Genomic DNA, 19,613 nt, shown 5'->3' on the forward strand with positions numbered 1-19,613 from the left:
CCCCTGTACCAGGCTTTTCACTTCTGAACACCCATTTAAAATTGGTCATTCTTGGTTTTAGCTTTGACCAAGGACTAATGAATTTTCTTTAAAATATTTCTCTCGAGGCTGTGTTGCGCTTCCTTTTCCCTAATTTTAGGAGCTGTAAGGTGCAAAGTATGTAAAGATTCATCCTCTGTGTCCTCACACACAACAGAATCACCTTGAAGGTAGGTAGAGCCAGCAGTTTGCAGTTTGATGCTGAATTTGATTTTGGTGAAGATGTGAAATTCTTCCCTATGCTGTGTATAGTCCATCTTTTGACTAAGAAAATTATCTCTCACTTCTAGAAACTTTATTGGCCTTTTCTCTTGGTTGCTTCAGAAAGCCAAATTTCTGTCTCTTAATTTTGAAGCCCCTTATAATGAAGTATTTTATTTCCATTACAAACATAGAAAAGAGACACTGCATCCATAAATGTTTGTGTGCATCTGCCAGAGATAAAATCACAGGCCAACGACTGTGCCATGTGCCATCATCTTCAACATTGATTTGTAGAGAAAACGCAGAGAATAACCAACCATGTAGGGCTGCACTCCAGAGCCTACCCTACTGAAGGTCACATTTATTCATCTATTAATGCAGAAATGACAGTGCAGAGTGAAGGGGCATGTGCAGAGCAGGACAGGCTGCAGGAATCCCAACCCCACAGCTCTCCTGGAACTCACACACACGTGTGCCATTAGCACAAATACCCCCCCAAACCCCAGGCAGGCTTTTTTCCACACATCCATGAACATGTTGCCATGATCCTTTGGAGCACACAGCACAATATCTGCTCATAGATGTGTTTCCACCCCCCTCATCCTTCACTCCAGCACACACAGACACACCTGGTGCACCTCTGTCCTCACTTCAGCTGCAGGGAGCTCAGTTATTCTCAGTAGCTGCTGCAGTGCTGTGTTATGGATTTGGGATGAGAGTTGAGTTGGTACACACTGCTTTGGGTTTTGTTAAGTTCTGTTTATCCCAAGTCAAGAACTCTTTTTTGTGTATCATGCTTTGCCAGTGAGGAGGTTTGCAAAGGAAACTGGGAGGGAGCAGAGCTGGCCCAGATGACCTGAACTGGCCAAAGGGATATTCCACAGCAGAGAATGGCCAGTGGCAAAACCGGGGGAGTTACCCAGAAGAGGGGCTGATGTGGGTTTGGGGAGGGCCAGTCTGACATCAGCCAGCTGGACATGAGCAATTGCACTGCACATCATTCGTTTGGGGTGTTCTTCCTTGCCCTTTTTATTACCATTATTATTCCATTTCACTTTATTTTCAATTACTGAACTGTTCTCATCTCAACCTTCAAGTTTTAATTCTCCTCCCCATTCCACCGGGGAGGGCGGGGGAAAGAAGAGAAGGGGGAGTTGCGTGGTGCTGAATTTCCAGCTGGGCTTAAACCACGCCATCCTCTCCCGGGAGTGCCCAATCCCTCCTTCCCCACATCCTCACACACCCGGTACCCTCCCCATCCTCTCCTCCTCCTCCTCCCAGTCCCAGGTGCGCGCTCCCGTGCGCGCTCCCGTGTGCGCGGGCGGGGCCGCGCGCTGTCCCCGCCGTTGCCACAGCGACGGGCCCGGTGCCGCAGCCGCACCTGCGCCTGCGCCGCCGCCCCCGGTGCCGGAGGTGCCGCCGCCGGTCAGTGCCGGCCCCGCGGGGCGCCCGCGGTGCTTCGGGCGGGGCGAGGCGAGCGGCGGGCCCGGCTCGGGCCGAGCAGGTGAGGGGCCGGGCGGGCTTGAGGAGCGAGCGGGGGGCTGCGGCGCGCTGTGCCCTCCGCCCCTCAGAGAGCGGCTGTGAGGGGGCGGCGGCATCGCGACCGCCGGGGCTGGGTGGGGAGCGGGGGAGCGGCAGCGCTGCTGTGGAGGCCTTTTTCCGCTTCACACGCGAATCCCCCGCCCGCCGGGGGACCCTCCGTGAGGGCGGGCGCGGCTGTGGGGGCGCCCCGCCGCCCCGGGAGCTGCGGCGGCTGGAGGAGCCGCGCCTCGGCCGGGGGGAGATACCGGGTGGTGGGGCCTGATCAGCCCCCGAGGGCCGGTCAGATCCCCCCCGGGGCCGGTCAGAGCCCCCCCGGGGCCGATCAGAGCCCCCCGAGGGCCGGTCTGAGCCCCCCCCAGGGCCGGTCTGAGCCCCCCCGAGGGCCTGTCAGAGCCCCCCCGAGGCCGGTCAAAGCCCCCCTGAGGGCCGGTCTGAGCCCCCCCGAGGGCCGGTCTGAGCCCACCGGGGCCGGTCTGAGCCCCCCCCGGGCCGCGGCGGCCGTTGCGGGGCAGCGAACAGCGCGGCGGGTGCGCGCAGGGCGGCTCCGGGCCGGGCGCTGGCGCTGGACCAAAGCGCTTCCTGCGCGCTCCTGAGAGCATCCAGAGCTCTTTTCTCCTCTCTGGAACACAGGAGATGCCCCGCATCTCGCTGTGCCCCCCTTGTCTTTCTTGTCGGGGCCAAGGACGTGTCGGTATTTCTGTTCGGGATGTGCCCCAGAGCAGGAGAGAGGCCGCCCATCGCCTCCCCTGCTCCCGCCCGCATCCTCCGGGACAGGTTTTACACCGCATCCTTCGCAGGCGCCTTTTGCATCGCACCTTTTCACTTTACAAAGTGCCAACAGTGTCGTTTTCATGAGCAACACGGGGCCTGCAAGGGGCTGGACAGGTGGATTGTGTATGTTTTGGAGTGGGTAGGGAATAACCTTCGTTTGAGAGGAGGAGGTTTTTGCTCTGGAGGAGAACGCCTGTCGGCTGTGGCTATGGCAGCAGAGGAGTGCAGGGCGTCTTCAGACATGGAGATGCTTCCAGACGCAGTTTCCCCAGGCAGGACATGGGGTGGGACAGCTGGGAGGAAGGAGGGGCCCTTCCCGCCCTGGACACACCTGAGTCCACTTTATTAAATTGATTACAGCTGAGGCAGTGGAGGTAAATGTGGACCCAGAAGCTGAGCAGGGTGGAATTGTCTATTTTGATCTGCATTGCAGGTGCATAGGAAGCATCCAGGGTACTTGTTGGCTTTAGATGGTAAGATGCTTACACTTAAAAAGCTGTATTGAGCTTTTGCAATATCAATTATACTCCTTAATTAAAAAATAAAAGACAAATGAGTGTGACTGTAAATACAGTGCCTTTTCCCATATAATTAGCTCATTAGTGAATGCAATTCTGTTGTGTGTTGTTGTGACTGAGCCTCTGGGAGACTGACATTTATGCTCTTAAACTGCACATTGCTTTTTGCTTTTACAGCTTAAAGCAAGTGCTTTATACACAGATAATGGCTGACTTGTAATGTTGTTGATTTTTCAAGCTTTTGATTGTACTGAGGCTCCAACGGTCTTTTTTAATGAAACAAAGATAGAAGGTCATAATACAGGAAAATAATCAGCTGCTTAAGTGGAAAGAAAGAATATTGGCTAAACTGATGCTAACCACTTGTTTTCATCCTCTTGTTGTACTTCTGCTTAATATATTTGTAGTTTCCTCCCTCTTCCCTTTGGAAAAGACAAAGGTCTCATGGCCAATCCAGATACTCTTAAGTAGTTTCCAATCCAGTAGTTCTTGCAAACTGTAGAACAGTAATAATCTCATTTCTTTCAGTTGTTTCCTTTGCATCAGATTTCAGATATAGTTGCATACTTTCAAGGCTTTAAAATTTTTTAAAAAAATGTGTTTTGTTACAAAACCTCACTGTTCCTTAGTGTGCCCTACTTCAAGAGGCTGTAGGTGTTAAGGGTGATATATTTGTTCATCCAAATCTACCACATTAGTCAGTGCTTTAACTGCAGGAGTCAGAACACAAACTCCCCAGTGCTGTTATGGCAGAATGTGGATCATAATGTAAAGTAAAATAAAATATTTATTCAGCATTATAAACAGCATAATATAGCAAGTTCTGATGTAATTTCTATGTGTCTCATTTCTGTTCTGTGGCTTAAAAAATAGTGGTTTAAAGTAGCAAAACTCTGAAGGATTGTTTTCATATTGGGTAAAAAGATTACTGTTAATCACTTTACTCGAGTTCATGTTTAACTTCATTTTGCATAGGAAGGTTTAAAGAAGGTAGCAAGTTGTAGTTTATTTTATAGAGAGAACAGGCATCTTTGTCTTTCTGAAAATTTACAATGCTGAAGAATTTTTTTGCTGACAAGTGATACTTTCTGTGCATATTCATGTATATGTGTCTGTTAGTAACTAAAAGTGATGGGTTTAGTTGAGCAGCACTTTACTGAAAATTCAGCAGTCAAGGAGCTTGAGGGGGAAAAGCTGAGTGTAGGACATCGTTTTTTCTTATTGCTGGTTTGGAAAGCGCAGCCACCGAAAGGAAAATGTGAGGATGGATGTTGGTGTTGAGGGAGGACAGGGCTGTGCTCTGGGTTCCTGCGGGACACGGGGCACGAGTGGCTGTGCCCAGACACGGACACAACAGCTCTGCTGCTCTGACAGGGGCCGCTGCTCTGAGCCCATTGTGTAACCAGAGCCAGCGCTCCAGAGGGGTCTGGCAGAGCCTGAGCCCCTCTCTGTGTGCCCCAGGGCCCGAGCCCCTCTTTCTGTGCTCCGAGCCCCCCTCTCTGTGCCCCAGGGCCCGAGCCCCTCTCTGTGCCCCAGGGCCCGAGCCCCTCTCTGTGCCCCAGGGCCCGAGCCCCTCTCTGTGCCCCAGGGCCCGAGCCCCCCTCTCTGTGCCCCAGGGCCCGAGCCCCCCTCTCTGTGCTCCAGGGCCCGAGCCCCTCTCTGTGCTCCAGGGCCCGAGCCCCTCTCTGTGCCCCAGGGCCCGAGCCCCTCTCTGTGCCCCAGGGCCCGAGCCCCTCTCTGTGCCCCAGGGCCCGAGCCCCCCTCTCTGTGCCCCAGGGCCCGAGCCCCCCTCTCTGTGCCCCAGGGCCCGAGCCCCTCTCTGTGCTCCAGGGCCCGCTGCCCTTTTTTCGGCCACAAACCTTACCTGCAGGGCTCTGCTTTCCTTGCACGAATCCAGTGTACAACTGAAAAAATGGCAAATAGTTCACAGAGTGCAGCCGAGTGGGAATGTTCACCCCCCGTCACCACCTGCTGTCCCTCACCTTTGCCTGTCTGGCTGTAGTGTCATCAGTGGATGTGGGCAGAGTCTTCTCTGTGCTCATTTTTAAGTGATGTAAAAAATACCTTCCTCTAAAGCAAGATGTCCAGCAGTGTGATAATGGGTGTTAGTCTATCTCTATGTGAGCAGTGAGTGATTTTTTTAATAGTGTTTTGCCATTATCTACCAGCTCATTTCTCCTGGTGATGTTAAAGACTATGGTACTATAAATAGGAACAATAAATTTATTTACTACTAGACATTAGAGGCATGACAAAATATTGCTGAAACTGGTGTTTTCAGAGTGTATTGGAACTTCTGCAAGCTGTTCGTTTGAGTGCTTTTAAATAATCATTGCAAAAAGGCTTTTCTTTGGATTGCTATTCCTTTCCTGCTATTGACGAGCATGTTTGTTCTCATTTTACTTCAAGGAAACCTTTGGTTTGTATTTAAAATGTTAAAATACGTTGCTGCTTGTTGGTTTGAATTATTTGATTGAGAGAGATGGGAGTTTTAAATCAGTGTTATTTAAAACCAGTGCTGGACTGAAAACTGTTAAATGTCATGGCTTCTCGGTGAACAGAATGGGAGCTGTCTCCAGAAAGGCTGAAAATATGCCAGGGAACAGTAGCTCCCTGTAATCCGAGTCCGTGCCCGGAGGGAGAGCACAAAAGGCACGGCAGATCACATTTCTGTGGAGCAGAGGTGTCGAGCTCGGGAAGAGTCCATCTGGGAAGAAAAGCCGTGGGAATGATGTCAGAACCGGCAGGTTCCCTTTGTAATGTGTCTGCTTGTTTCCTTTCCAGCCTCAGGAAAGCTTGATTTAAGCTGTGTGGCTTTACTGGCTCAGTTTGAGATACCTGGGTTATGTAAGGGAGGGTATAAAGCACCTCTGTTTGGGATCCTTTGTCTTGGCATCTTATTTAACACCAAAAAAAAATCTTGCTTAAGAAAGGACTTGGATACAGGTCATCACCACTACCAGCTTTCCTTCATCAGCAGTTCTCAAAACCTTTAGCAAAGTGGAGACCAATTTTTGTGTGTTTGATCATAGTTGCTGTTCTAAAATAATAAAAATCGATGCCTTATGAAACAACATCACAGAATGCATTAGAGAAAAGCATCTCCTCAGCCTGTTACACTTGCCTGGAGATAGTTGTGCAGTTCTGCAGAGTTGCTTTACAATAGCTGCTCTCTGTAAATGATCTCTCAGGACAGATTTCTTTAGTTTGCTGTAAGGCTTCAGTGCCTTTGCCATGTTTCAACAATATTCCTCTGAAAATCATAATTCCTGCAGTTCATGCAGTAGGAGCTCAAGCTCAGGCAAGTGCCTGGAGCTGGCGCTGCTGCAGGAGGCAGTTCTGCCTGTACCACCCCCCTGACCTGCTTACAAATTCTATTTTTTATTTTTTTCACCTTTCCCAGGCATCTACAGTGCTGCACAGTGAACCTGCCACCTAAAAACAGCCGGGGGGAAACAGGTTTGTTTTCAGCTGCACCACTTCCCCTGACCTGGTTCACTGAATGATCAGGAAGGTGATTCTGGAGCATTTCAGGAATGCAGCACTAAGTTCTTGCTCAGTGTCTGTGAGTGGGATGGGTGAGAAAAAATCATGTCTGGGCTGGGGAGTGAAATATTCACATGTCTGTGTGGTGATGGGTTTTTGTTGAGTTTGGGAGCAGGAAAAGGCCCAGCCAGGTTGGTTATGTGAAATCAGCTTAGTAATTCTTTTGGTTTGTGTTTCAGCAGGCTTCAGAAAGGGCAGATTTTTATATTGCACAAACACATTTTCTTCAATTTCTGGTGCAGTTCACACATTCTTGATCATAGAGGACAAAATTAAAAGAGGGCATGCAGTGTTCATAAGTGAGTATGTGATCTGTGAAAAGAACCCATGACTATTCTGTAGTATAGTGTGATTTCTGAGCGTGAATTTGGAGTTATACTTAACAGATCCTTGTACCAAAACCACCCACAGCCCACCTTACTAACCTGAGTCCTCATTCAGCTTTAACTGAAGCTGGAGAACTTTCTTAATGACTTTGGAAAAAAATAGAATCATGCTCAGGTTTGTGTGTAACATCGATACTGTGTTAGTCTGGGAGAATTGAATATTAATTTTCTTGTCATTCTTCTGACAAAAGAAATTGGTTTACTAGAAAGACTAACATGTCTTTGCAATATTGTGACTGCCTGGTTGTGATTGGGGGGCAGTTTGCATTCTGTGGGAGGTATAATAAAATAACAAACTGTTTTATCCTCAGAATGAAGGGGTGAATAAAATAAAAGCCATTCTTTAGGAGCTGTGTGCTAGAGAGCAGAAGAGAAGCAACCTGTTCCTCTACATGACAATGTAGTCTTGCTTGTGAGGGCTTTTATTGTCACTTCATCAGTATTAAAGGGGCTCTTTTGAAGTCGTCAGTGTCATTTAGGTAATACCATCTCTGTCTCCCTAAAGTGAATTAGGCTCAAATGAGGTAATTTTCAAAGCTTCCTGCCAGAGTGAGCTATTTGTTCCTGACAGCTGTACAGCCCGAGCTTTGCCTACCCTGGTATTGGTCATAATAATAACTGTGTCTGCACGAAATGCCACTGCAGGACTATTTGATTTGGTTCTCTAATAGTCTCTGCCACGGTAGTGATTTTTATATCTTGATTCCTTTTAGTCTCTTCCCTTGTGACAGCTCTGAGTGGTTGGGGTGGTCTCAAGGACAGAGAAAACACCCTGTGAACTATTCCTGTCAGTGCTCCTGACTCCAGGTAGACAGTCAGGCACGTAGGCAGTCGGTGAGTTCTGTGCAAAAGTACCAGCTGCTTCCTTTGGAGCAGCCAGAATTAAATCATTGCTACCAGGGTGGTGTCCACTCAATTATTCTTCCCGCTGCCATGCCAGCTGCTGTAGGAGTAACATAGAATCATCATCTTACTAAAATGCTGAAATGTGTGCTTGCAGGACATTCAGAGATTAACTGTAAAGAGTTTACACAGCCTCTGATCAGAAAATGATGGGAAAGTCGGGCAGAGAAACCACCGAGTAAAATAGCATCAAAAGCAGTAGAAATGGAAAAGGAGCTGAGAAAGCGAAATCATGTCCTTCCCCTGGGAGGACAGTGGCACAGTTCCTTCTTCCCCTCCTTCTCTCTGGGAAAGAGCTACTAATTTTACTTGGTTTAAAACACACAAACAAATATGGGTCACTAATGATGTGTTAGCATTGTTATGTTGTAATGCAGAAGGCTGAGGATAGAGGTGTTGCTGCAAGAGGTGTTACTGATAAGGGAGCACTGGAGAAGGGAAGAGATGTCCTGAGGTGTAGGCTGAGTCTGAAAAACTTGACTTAGCAGCCCTGGACTAGTTGAACTGGCTTAATCTGATGCACAGGTGAACGAGGGGTGAGCAGAAATCTGAAACAGCTCAGTTTGTCACTGAGCTGTGTTATTGCTGGACCTGCTGTAGTAGAGCTGTAGTGGTGTGATAGAATCAGTTTGGGGGGGACTGAAATGTCCAAGCAGAAAGAGCAAAGCCCTTGAGTTGGGTGTGGAGGCTGCAGGGTCTCCTTTGTTATGTCCTTTGAAAGGAGCTGAGCAAACACTTTGGGGATGGCATTATGTCTCCGAGATGGAGAGCTGATCTAAGCAAAGAACAACAGAGTGACTGTCAGTAATTTCAGCATTGGAGCTGTTTTTAGATAAGTTTGGTCAGTTCAGTGACAATCTTTAAAATGGAGTCTGGGGTCTAAAACCTTGGAGGTTCTTACAAGAAGTATCCACCGTCCTTACTTAGTTCTTGAAATTGTATTTTGTATAGCAAACAAATGACATTTTGGCAGCTTCTGTTACATTTGGATGGAGCACCGGCCAGTGAGCAGCTGAGAGGAAAATGTCTGCCCATACATATTTTAAGGCTGTGAGTTGGCAGGGAGCTAAAGCAGCTCCTCAGGCGATGGTCACCCCATCCACGTAAAATGAGGTTATTGTGTTCTCTTTAGTGGATACCGAACAGGAATGAAAATGTTCAATCACTATTGTTTGGGCCTCCTTCCAGCCTTTAGACTCGTGTCTAAGGTCAGAGATTAGCATCTCCCTCCTCCTATCTTGCAGCAGAGTATGGAGATGCTCTGATTTTGTGCAAAGGCATCTGATATGCAGCCAGATGCTCGTTGCCTTGAAACATTTTGAACTCTCTCCAAATGCTTAAGATCCAAAAAGGCCTGGAGCCTGCACATCCTCTTCAAGGCAAGATGTGGCTGTTAAAATTTTAGTGACTGTTTATGGTGAGCGTGTGATTAAGTTGCATTTTGAAAGCTCCTGTTTAATATTTTTTTCCTTTTCCATATAAGTTTTTGTGTGTGTGTATTTCCTTTTGAAGAGAACATGCACTTGTAAGGAGACAGAACAGTTCCTTTTTAAGGTGAGCTTACAGGGATGATAATTGAAGTTCCCTTCTCTGCTTTACTGGAAGATGATGGCTTAGGTAGGTGCAATCATGATTAAAGTGTTGTACTCAGCATTCCCAAGGGAATTCCCTTTGACTCATTCCATTTGTTCCTCCTTGGCTACATCGAAGAGAAATTGCTGATCCATTGTTTGGAGGAGTTGAGGCTCAATCTCTGAGCTATATATAGAAACATTTGGTGGTGTGGTGGTCCTGAGAAATGAGAAATTGTGGATGTTTGAAGGGTGAAATGCACTGCACAATCCACAGGAAGCCTCTGTCGCTGACAGGTTGGACACTTGGTGTTTAGGGCCAGTCCTGCTGCCAGAGAGGAGCTGTGTCACCTCACCATCTCCCCTGGACACTGCAGTGTCCCTTTAGTCTCCTGTCATCCTTCCCAAATGCTGCCTGAGTTCCCAGGGGACCTTGCCAAGCTCTGCATTGCACAGTTCTGTCTGTGTAAGAACACAGCTAACGTGTTTTTTTTTGTTTTTTTTTTTTTGTTTTTTTGGAGACAAAGGGGAAGGGGGAAAACCATAGTGACATAACTTTGTTCCAGCCAGAGCCTGGTAGATTTGGGAGTTTGTCCCACCAGTTCCTGTGGTGGGAGGTGGGGATTGTTCCTTTACAGCCAAAGGCCACCATTGATTTCTGCATTTGCTGTTTCTCTTGTGGTTTTTGACCTTCTTAGTTCAGAGAGGCTGAGATGAAATCAGCTTAGTGCAATCCCAGGACTAGGGGACACAGCAAATCTGTATCTCTGTCTGGTGACTGTCTGTGCAAGACATTTTCCCTTTTGCTGGTTTGACAGTGGATGGTTTTGGCTGTTTCCCAGAGCACGGGGGGCAGAGTTCACAATGCTGCCCGTGCTGTGAGTGGGTTTGCAGCTGGATCTGCTGCCCACACATCCATGGAGGCTGTGGCTTCACCTCACTGGCCTTCCCTTTCCCTTGAAGAGGAGAGGACAGCAGACAACAGGCTGCTGTGAGGGGGAAAAGCACAGAAAGGCTGCACAGGGGGTTGTGGGAAACTGCTTAGTGCAGAGGGGCTGCAGCTAACACTCATCATGGGTTGATTTAATTGATCTCACTGATTAACTTACTGCTGCTGCAGGGAAGATGATGCTCTGATGCTGGTAGTTCTTATTTTCTTCCTAAGCCTATAACACTCGCTTGCCTCTGATTATATTTGTTTTCTTCAGAGCAGGTAATCCTGGTGTGATCTTTTAGATGCAGAAGATCAAAGTGAAAAAGCAATTGAGGAGATGAATAGTGAGAGCCTTGTTCTGGGTTTTTTTTGAACATTCAGAAACTAGTTTTTAATGAACGTGTTTATTTGCAAGGACTGAGCTATGAACACCTACTGCTGGTGATGAAATATTTTCCTATTCAGGCAAGTATTTTCCTGTTCAGGTTTCAGTTACAGGTGTAAAGCCACCATTAATACCCATTGTGAGAACAGAAGCTCTGCGCTGTTGTGTGGAGGCTGTTCTTTCACCTACTCTTATCACAGCTTAGGGTTTCCTTTGGAAAATACATTCCTCGATTAAGAATCCCTTCTGAGCCTCGGTGTCCTGCACAGTCAGAGCTCCAGCTGTGGCTTTATCCTGCTGTCGTGCTCAGTCGATCCGAGCAGGATGAACACTGAAGAAATGGGATGATTCAGTAAAGCTCCCGTCTGTCTGATGTCAGCTTTGCGAGCCAGAGGATGTCACTTTGAAAATGTATCACAGCTTAAATATCCAAATATCCTCAGTCCTCAGAATTAATGGTGCCCCACAGTAACTGCTGTGGCTGTGTAGGGCCCCTTCCAGCACTGTGGCTGTGAGGGACCACCAGTGTGGCAGTGCTGGGGGGTTGCAAAAGTTGTTTAACCATCCTAGAAACCTATTTTTTAGAATGTGTTTGGTCCGTAATTTTTCCTTGTTTGCTAACGATGGTAATTGTAAAATGGCCCATTCACTCGACAAAGCACAGTTGGCACCTGCCCACATTCTTGGGCATTGAACTTAATCCTTGATCTCTGTTACAAGGTAACCAGGCTGTTTGGCTCCTACACAGAAGGGATTTCTCAAGGTCTTTCACACCTTTTTTTTTTGTTTGTTTTGTTTTTTTGTGGTTTGGGGTTTTTTTGGTTGGTTGGGTTTGGTTTGGTTTTGGTTTTTTTTGGGGGGGTTGTGGGGGTTCTGTTTGTTTGTTTGGGGTTTTTTGTTTGTTTGTTTTTGTTTTTGCAATCAAATACTTGTTTCTGTAGGGATAAGTCAGTAGAAGATGAGGGCAGTTCAGGTCACTGATGAAATCAGGAGGGCTCTGTGTGTGTGTGATTTCTACAGCACATCCCCAGGTGTTTTGCTGCGTCACCAGGATACTGGAGTACCAAGTCTGGTGTTCTTTTGGGGAATAAAAGTGTAAAATTAAACTCAGGGCTGTGATATGTTTAGGAATAACAAAAGTGTGTCACTTGCTCTGAGCTTATGCTCTATCAATTTTAAACTGGTAGAAAATAATTCTTGCCATAAGACTCCATACCAGAGAGTCCCAGGGAGAACACTTGCCATGCCAAGGCAAACCTGTTAAGATCCATCTTGGACACCGTGTGTGGTCCCATAATTCCAGGCATGGCTGCAGTGCCACTGCAGGGAGTTGTCCAGGCGACAGGAATTCTGACTCTTCACTTATCCTTGTAACCTGATTACTGGTTTCTACACATAAAACAGAATTTAGCCTTTCCTGCTCTATCCATTGTTGCTTTATCAGGACCAGGCACAACGCTAGAAGCACACAGGTCTTCAGGGATGTCTGTCAGCATCATTCTGTTAACTGTGTCTGGTTTGGGGTGTGAGCACTGCTGTAGCCAAGGCCTACTTGTACAAGGCTGTTCTGTAAGGGAAACCCAGTGCTGTAACAGATTTCCATGTACCTGTAACCCGAGCAAGAAAAATCTGTTTGTTTTCTCTTTGAGTGAGGCATTGTTCTTGTCTTGTTCTGTGTTACTGGGCTCGGTGTTGAGGAAACCCAAGAGCAGCTGGACCTTCCCTCATGCTGGTCCCAGCACCCACATCTCAGTTCAGGCACCCATGGCAGTGCCACCAGCCTGGCTGTGCTCAGACCTCTGCTTTGCCTTTTTCCTTAGAGCTGCTGCATTTCAGTGCTTTCTTCCTTGTTCTTGCCAAGGATTTTACCAATCCCTCTGCCCCTGGGGGTAAGTGGAAACCCTCAGCAAGACAGACACAGTAGGCCATTCCTCAGAGCTCTGCTTTTAACTTGTAATGGGATTAATGATTTAGACTGTCTGAAGTTAATCCTTTAAATGTGTTAACTCCAAACAAATGAGTTCCCTGCTCCAGCCTGCAGTATAATTAGGCCTTTGATGAACTTAGAGCGCTTGTAATCAAAATAGTCCTAAAGCAGAAAAACCTTTTGTGGCATTTGATGATCACACATCAATCAATGCATTAACAGTAGAAACAACCATTCCTGGCTGCAGAGGGAGGATCCCTGCATGTGCAAGGTAACTCACCATCACAATTGCATGTCTGTTTCCTGGCAGGGTCAGGATGGCCACCTCAACCCTGAAGAACCAGCTGCAGAGTGCCCAGAAGAACCTGCTGTTCCTGCAGCGAGAACACGCCAACACCCTGAAGGGGCTGCACGAGGAGCTGCGCCGCCTGCAGCAGCGCTGCACAGGTACCTGTTCCTCTTCAGCTCTGAAACCTCAGGGCAAAGCCCACCCACAGCTCCCACTCACTAATCCACCCACTCCCAAAAGGGTGGATTTAGGGCCTTCAGTTTGTATCTTGTGGCAAACTGGCTGATCAAAGCCAAGGTTTTTTCATCTGTTCTTTATGAAGCTGATAGTTCAGTTGTTTTACGTGTTTGCTAATTTGCAGTGAATTTCCTATTCTTGCTTTGGGCAGTGGGAAGAGTTAATTCTGTATTTATTGAAAGCTGTATTTATTGTAAATCTGTTCACCACGTAATGTGCAGGCTCTGTGATGATGTTCTAACAAAAATAAACAACTTTTTTTTCTTCAGATTTAACCTATGAGCTGACTGTAAAGAGTTCAGACTCGTCAGGTAAGGAATACATGGCATTTTTCTTTTAATGTTCATGTTCAATTTACTAATCTTTTTCAATGTTCGTATTTTCTTTTCTACTCTCCAGACTTAGTTATTTATGAAGGAATTGTCCAAAGTTCTTTCCCAAGGTCACACAGGAAATCTGTGAAAGAGCCAGGAATAGCACCTGGAATTGCTGACTCCACTGGACATTCAGTTCCCTGCTTGCTATATGGGAACACAGGACACAAATTTTAGGGCCAGAAGAGTGAGACTATTTTTAAAACTTAGCTGAGCTGGTGCTGTAGCTAACCACAAAGCTTTTATTCATTTTTATGTGTGTATACACACACTAGATCCTAGTTATTTTACATGTATTATGTTAACAAGAGATAAAGAGCAGGAATAAGATAACTCCCTGAGGTTCCCCCTCTGGATCAGGGATGGTGTGGGATGAGTATTAACTGAAATTACTATTTTGGATTCCTCTTAGAGATGGCAAGAGGAACCCTATTGCACTGTTTTACATAATGGCTGTTGTTAACTTGAAACACTTCTGCTTCTCCTGCTCTTCTAGAAAGTGGCGGTTCACGAAGTGATGAACTCAAAAGTAAGTGCAAAGATCTTGAAGCTCAGCTGAAAATCAAAGAAGCTGAAAACAGTGAATTGTTGAAAGAACTTGAACAAAAGAACGCGATGATAATGGTGCTGGAAAACACTATTAAAGAAAGAGAAAAGAAGTATTTGGAAGAGTTAAAAATGAAAAGCCATAAGCTCAACATGTTGTCCAGTGAACTGGAGCAGAGAGCGAGCACGATTGCGTATCTGACCTCTCAGCTGCACGCGGCCAAGAAGAAGCTGATGAGCACCAGCGGGACTTCGGAGGGGACCCCGTCTGGCAGCCCCGTGCTGTCCAGCTACAAACCCTCCCCTCCCAAGGACAAACTGCCCGAGACGCCGCGGCGCCGCATGAAGAAGAGTCTGTCCACACCGCTGAACCCCGAGTTCGAAGAGGCCTACAGAATAGGGTCGGAGAGCCGGAAGCTGGTGCTGCGAGAGCCCGTGGATGCCATGCCCGATCCCACGCCCTTTTTGCTGGCCAGGGAAACGGCCGAGGTGCACCTGATCAAGGAGAGGCCGCTGGTGATTCCCCCGATCCCGTCGGATCGCGCGCCCGGCGAGTCGCACAGCCCGGCCCGCGAGAAGCCGCACAAGGCGCACATCGGGGTGGCCCATCGCATCCACCACGCCGCGCCCGCCCCGCCGCCACAGGAGGTGGAGACCCTGGCCGTGGATCAGGTCCACGGGAGCAAAGTGGTTAGAAAGCACTCGGGGACAGACAGAACTGTCTGAGTTACACCACGGAAGCGCCGTTCTGTGCTGGTTATGCACTGTGAGCCTGTAGGGTAAATAGCACCTGCGGTGAAGTTTCTTTTGATGCCCCATGCATGCCAAACTCCTCCCGGGTACATCATTAATACATTTTGCTCTAATGAAACCTCCTAGGACTGTGTTCATATGGCAAGGTATATAACCACTCCATGCTGTGGCCAAATCAGGGGGACCTGACCGCTTGCTTCCAAGTGCTGCTCCATTTAGTGTAACTGCACGTGTGGACGAAGGCACGGGCTGCGTTGGTGAGCGCTCTTAGAGAGAACACCCCTCCCTCACACTGCAGCCACAGGGTTGGCTGGTAACTTTTGACCTGGCAGGGGTTCTCTTGTCTCCAGTGTGTGTGTGAGCACTCCAGAGTCATCACTGACCTCTGCCACAGCAGCACTGAAAGTTGGGCACGTGTACGTTCACTGTAATGACCTAAGGACGTCCCCAGAGTCCCAGCAAGCACTACTTGATTAATCTTAAATACTTTGGTTTGTGGCTTTAAGTAAAATATGGGTGGGGGAAGCACCATTTAAAGAGTTATCGACCCTCATAGGAAAAGTATGAACACTGGGTTGTTTGTGGGGATTGTTTTGGGTTTTTTTTAATCAAATGGCTTCACGACACATTTTATGCTAGTCAGTACACTGCACTTGTAGCACCTTCCATACTGGCTCAGAGCTCCTTTTCCAGGGAGGAAATGTAACTGGCTATCCAATATGGAAATGGTTCTTTATGCTGTAACCTGCACTTTTTTTGTAAAGGGTTTATTTTTGTTTCCTAAAAATCGTAGTCTTGTTCTGGGCATCGTCAGACAGTGCTGGCTGCTGCCAGCCTAGAAACCTGACTTGCCCCTCTAAAATGTGAGTATTTAGTTTTAAGTGATGTAACCGATTCAAACAGGAGAACCTGGCATCCTTGATTTCTGTCCTTGTGGATTGGGATGGACTCGCCTTGCACTTGACCAGATTCCCCTACTCCTTTCTAGAAAGTAGCAGGTAGACCCAACAGCTGTTAGACTACTTGATTCTTTTTTTTATTATTTTTTTTTCTAGGAAAGAAAGGCATACTAGGAGCTGGGAGAGTATGTAGTTTTGGGATAGGAGCACGAGTTTGTCCATTTTTCTTACATTCTGTTCACCTCTGCTTCACTCTTGTCTGCAGCCTCTGAGTAGGACCAGCAAGAAACACTGGCTCCCAAATGCTGCTAAGCTTATGATGTGCCTTTAAAAATTTGGAACATGTATTCTCTGTGACAGCTGATGAAGGATCCCTGCCTGCCCTGTCCCCTCCCCTCGCCAGCTGTAGTTTGCCCCTCGTAAGCTTTTCCTGCAGCTGTGTTGGTGTGTGTCTCCCTGCGGAGCCTTGGACACTGTCAGCGTTCCTGGCAAAGGCCCTGGCAGGCTGGCAGAGCTCTTCTCGCGCCTGTGGTCCCGCTCGATTCCCGCAGCATGACCCTTCCAGCAGGGCTGATCCCTGGCGAGGCTCTGCCCTCTGCACCCTCTGTCACTCGCTGGCCCAAAGCCCCAGACCCGCCTCAGCCTCGCGCCTCGCTGGCTCTGTGGTAGGAATTTGTTTCACAAGTGGTGGGGAGGGATAAGGGAAAAGCTGTGTTCGCACAAAGGGGTTGGTTAAAGCAAGGTTGTTACTCTGAGGTTTACTGTTTTTACGTGTATTGCATTAACCAGCAGCTGGTTTGGTTACTTTGGTTGTTGGCACCATATTTTTATGGTCATGTGTTGTATGAGTGACCTACCCTGCCACTTGTTGGAGGCTGGTGGGAGGCACCGCTTCCAGGCAGTGCAGAAGTGATGCTTTGGGCAATTAAAGACATTTCTTACAACCATCCAGGCAAACCTTAGTCTTTGTGTGTGCGAGACCAACTTACTCTCTTTGCAGCCACAGATCAGCTTGGAGCCGTTCCAAAAGGAAACACATGATATAAAAAATACTCTTCTTCAAACATGTTTATTGGGAGTATAATACAACCAAGCTAATAGTAACTAAAGTCAGTAACACAACCCCACCTGTGGTGCCGAATCTCCACCTGGGTTGAGGTTTTTTTCCTTGCAACTCTGAAGGGTTTCATTCTGAGGGAAGAACATGGTGCCTGTTTTTGACTGTCATTCAGCATTCAGGGTGAGACACACGCCTTGGAGGACCCAGTGGGAAATGTGTTTGGTGGTGTACAGGTCAGCTTCAAAGACGAGCCCGAAGCCCATGGCGTTGCGGCGCATGGACGTCGTGTACACGGGGGTCCGCAGCGTGTTCTGAAAGAGCACAGAGGGAGCAGACACTGCACTGAGCTGCAAACAACAGGGGCCTCCAGGAGACAGCACTGGCTGCAGAAATTCACTGCTTTTGTTAAAGGTCTTAAATAGCCACCTGCCAGAAAATGTAAGTGTCCTTTATGTCATTTAATGGGGATGGGAAATAATTAAAAAGAGTGTAAGAGTGTAATAAGATCCCTGTCCCAGAGTGTCTGAAGGGAAAAAAGGCAACAAATGCATCAAACTGTAGTGATGGGAAGTGTAAGGAGAAGTGTTAAACCAGATGGGAGTGGTAATGATAAAATGCAGCTTCTGGGCAGAGAGGGCAGGGCCTGCCAGCTGGGGAGATGTGACAGCAGAAGGAAGGTAATTCAGGAGCCCTACCTGGAGTCTGAGTCTGTGAGCTTCTATGGGGATGATCTTCAGGATGGGCAGCTCCACCACGGGGACTCGGGGCTTGCTCTGGATAAGGCAGCCCTGCTCTATGTCCCAGTCTGCTCCTTCTAGGAACAGACCAGAGACATAGCAGCCTGCAAAGGCAGAAAATGCAACATTTGGCTAAACTGAGCTCCTAGAAAAGATCTAGGAGAGCTTTCATAATAATAGTTCTGTAGTCCCTGTTCTGGGCACTGCAGTCATCACAAACACACTGCATTTCAAACTGCAGCTGCACAGGGTGCAGTTTTCTGAGAGCTTTGTTTTTATCATCCAGCTGTATTAGGAAATCAAATTAAATTGTCTCAGTTGCACTACACATGATAAACAGTAGCAGGAATAAATACAATTTGCTGCCCTCCAACTGTCCAAGTCACAGAGAGCTTTGTAATTCCCCTGGGCCTGATCACTGGGTCACTGAGAGCAGGTGAAGGGTCAGGACAGTTGTTCTGGGACAAATACCAAGTACAGAATTTAGATTTAACAACAAAAAAAGAGAGACTTTTTTCCTTCTCTGTTCCAAATGAGAGCTGATACTCAGAGCCTTGCTTAGCTGTACCCAGCTTGTTATATTTAGTTATTAAGCAGTGCTAGTCATGGAAAGCTCACAGAGATTTAGAGAATAAGTGATACATATTTGTAGGTACTTTTTGCCTAAGTACATTTCAATATAGTATTTTTGGTGTAAATAAATCTTCACAAGCCTGCTGGGATTGGTCATGTTCTAGGCATAAAGAAATCAGTGTGGCTTTATATACATACATACATATATGTGTGTGTATAGGCATATATATATATATATATACACATACATACATATATACATACATATACATATATAGAGAGAGCAAGCAATTAAGGGAGAGGTGTAAGTTCAAATCCCTGCCTGTGTGTGCTTCATGCACACTGCAGCTCTGCAGGGACCAGACCTCAGCTACTTCCCAGCTGGAAATCATGAGGATTGTGAAATGCAAACCCAGGGCAAATGCCTGCAGAGTTTAACCAAAGTAATTTAGTGTGCCAAGCAATTTCTGCCTCTCACCAATTAACTACTTTATTATTTTTGCCAAACAATTGTGAAAACACCTACCCTGCTCAGCTCCTTCAGTGACGTCTTCTGCTTTCCTGTACTTGGTTACCTCTGTGTAGAGGGTGGAGTGATCCAGGGGCCACCTGTTTTTCCTGCAGGTGGCTTGAACAAGAGCAGTCAGGTAGGACTCAGGAATGTGCAGACCCGACAGCCACATCACCTCAGGCTCACCATGGCTGACCTGCAACCACAGACAGGGATGGGCAGGACCTGGTACTCGCCCTGCACTGCCCTTAGAGAGGAGCTGGGGTGAGCCTGCCTTGCACCCACGGTTATGCAGTGATGGCACTGGTTCAACAACTTACCTGAAGTGTTCACTGGCTTCTGCACCAGCCTGCACAGCACATGGTGCAGGTTAACAAAACAAAAAGCTTTCTGGAAGCACTTGCTTACCCAGCTGGTGTACTGGTCATATCGCTCTCTAAAGAAAATAATCCAATTCCCAAGTGTTTTGAGGGTGTCAGGGGCCAGCCACCGCCAGATCTTGGGAATCTGCCCATTGAAGAGAGCCTGGGCCACGTCATCCAGTTCACTGCTCATCCCGACCTCCCCAGCCAAGGCCTGCAACAGGGGTGAGAGTTGTGAGGGCAGGCACAGCCCAGCTGGTCCCATCGAGTTGCTGTGATTTTACTTACACGTTGTAGCTCAGCCAACGACTTTCCCATTCGAACAATGAGCTTATTAAAACGTTCCAGTTCCTGCAACAGCACCACAGTGGTAGGGGAGATTTTTACTCCAAAACCTTTGCGTATGTGGTCAAGATCGAATACTTGGGGTAATTTGTTTTCTATATCCTTGGCGACATTTGCAATATATTCATCTCGACTAATTCCTGCACCGGTTTCACCTGAAAACAAAAAAATTTAGTGAGACTAACTAATTAATTAAATCTG

At 47.5% G+C, this 19,613-nt stretch overlaps 2 protein-coding genes across 4 annotated transcripts in view; one reads left to right on the forward strand and one right to left on the reverse strand.

The window, feature by feature from the left end:
* Positions 1 to 16,788, forward strand: part of CCDC92 (coiled-coil domain containing 92) — a 57,604-nt gene extending 40,816 nt beyond the window's left edge. The window contains exons 1-4 of one of the 3 annotated variants that reach the window (XM_083874054.1): positions 1,698 to 1,747; positions 13,037 to 13,173; positions 13,522 to 13,563; positions 14,123 to 16,788. In XM_083874054.1, the coding sequence (XP_083730180.1) occupies positions 13,044 to 13,173; positions 13,522 to 13,563; positions 14,123 to 14,898 (948 nt within the window). In that variant the 5' untranslated portion in view covers positions 1,698 to 1,747; positions 13,037 to 13,043 and the 3' untranslated portion in view covers positions 14,899 to 16,788. Of the gene's footprint in view, positions 1 to 1,697; positions 1,748 to 2,926; positions 3,030 to 13,036; positions 13,174 to 13,521; positions 13,564 to 14,122 lie in introns of those variants that run through there. The other 2 variants (XM_083874056.1, XM_083874055.1) reach the window with 2 other exon arrangements.
* Positions 16,789 to 17,048: 260 nt separating this feature from the next.
* The window catches only part of DNAH10 (dynein axonemal heavy chain 10), a gene marked incomplete at both ends in the record, with an annotated part of 49,736 nt that continues 47,171 nt past the window's right edge, over positions 17,049 to 19,613 (reverse strand). Inside the window, 5 exons of the mRNA XM_083874180.1 lie at positions 17,049 to 17,195; positions 17,580 to 17,725; positions 18,721 to 18,901; positions 19,114 to 19,281; positions 19,356 to 19,567. Coding sequence (XP_083730306.1) covers positions 17,049 to 17,195; positions 17,580 to 17,725; positions 18,721 to 18,901; positions 19,114 to 19,281; positions 19,356 to 19,567 — 854 coding nt within the window. The remainder of the gene's footprint in view (positions 17,196 to 17,579; positions 17,726 to 18,720; positions 18,902 to 19,113; positions 19,282 to 19,355; positions 19,568 to 19,613) is intronic.

The sequence above is a fragment of the Zosterops lateralis genome, assembly GCF_965231275.1.
Source record: "Zosterops lateralis genome assembly, chromosome: 17".
In the NCBI taxonomy this organism is placed as follows: Eukaryota; Metazoa; Chordata; class Aves; order Passeriformes; family Zosteropidae; genus Zosterops; species Zosterops lateralis.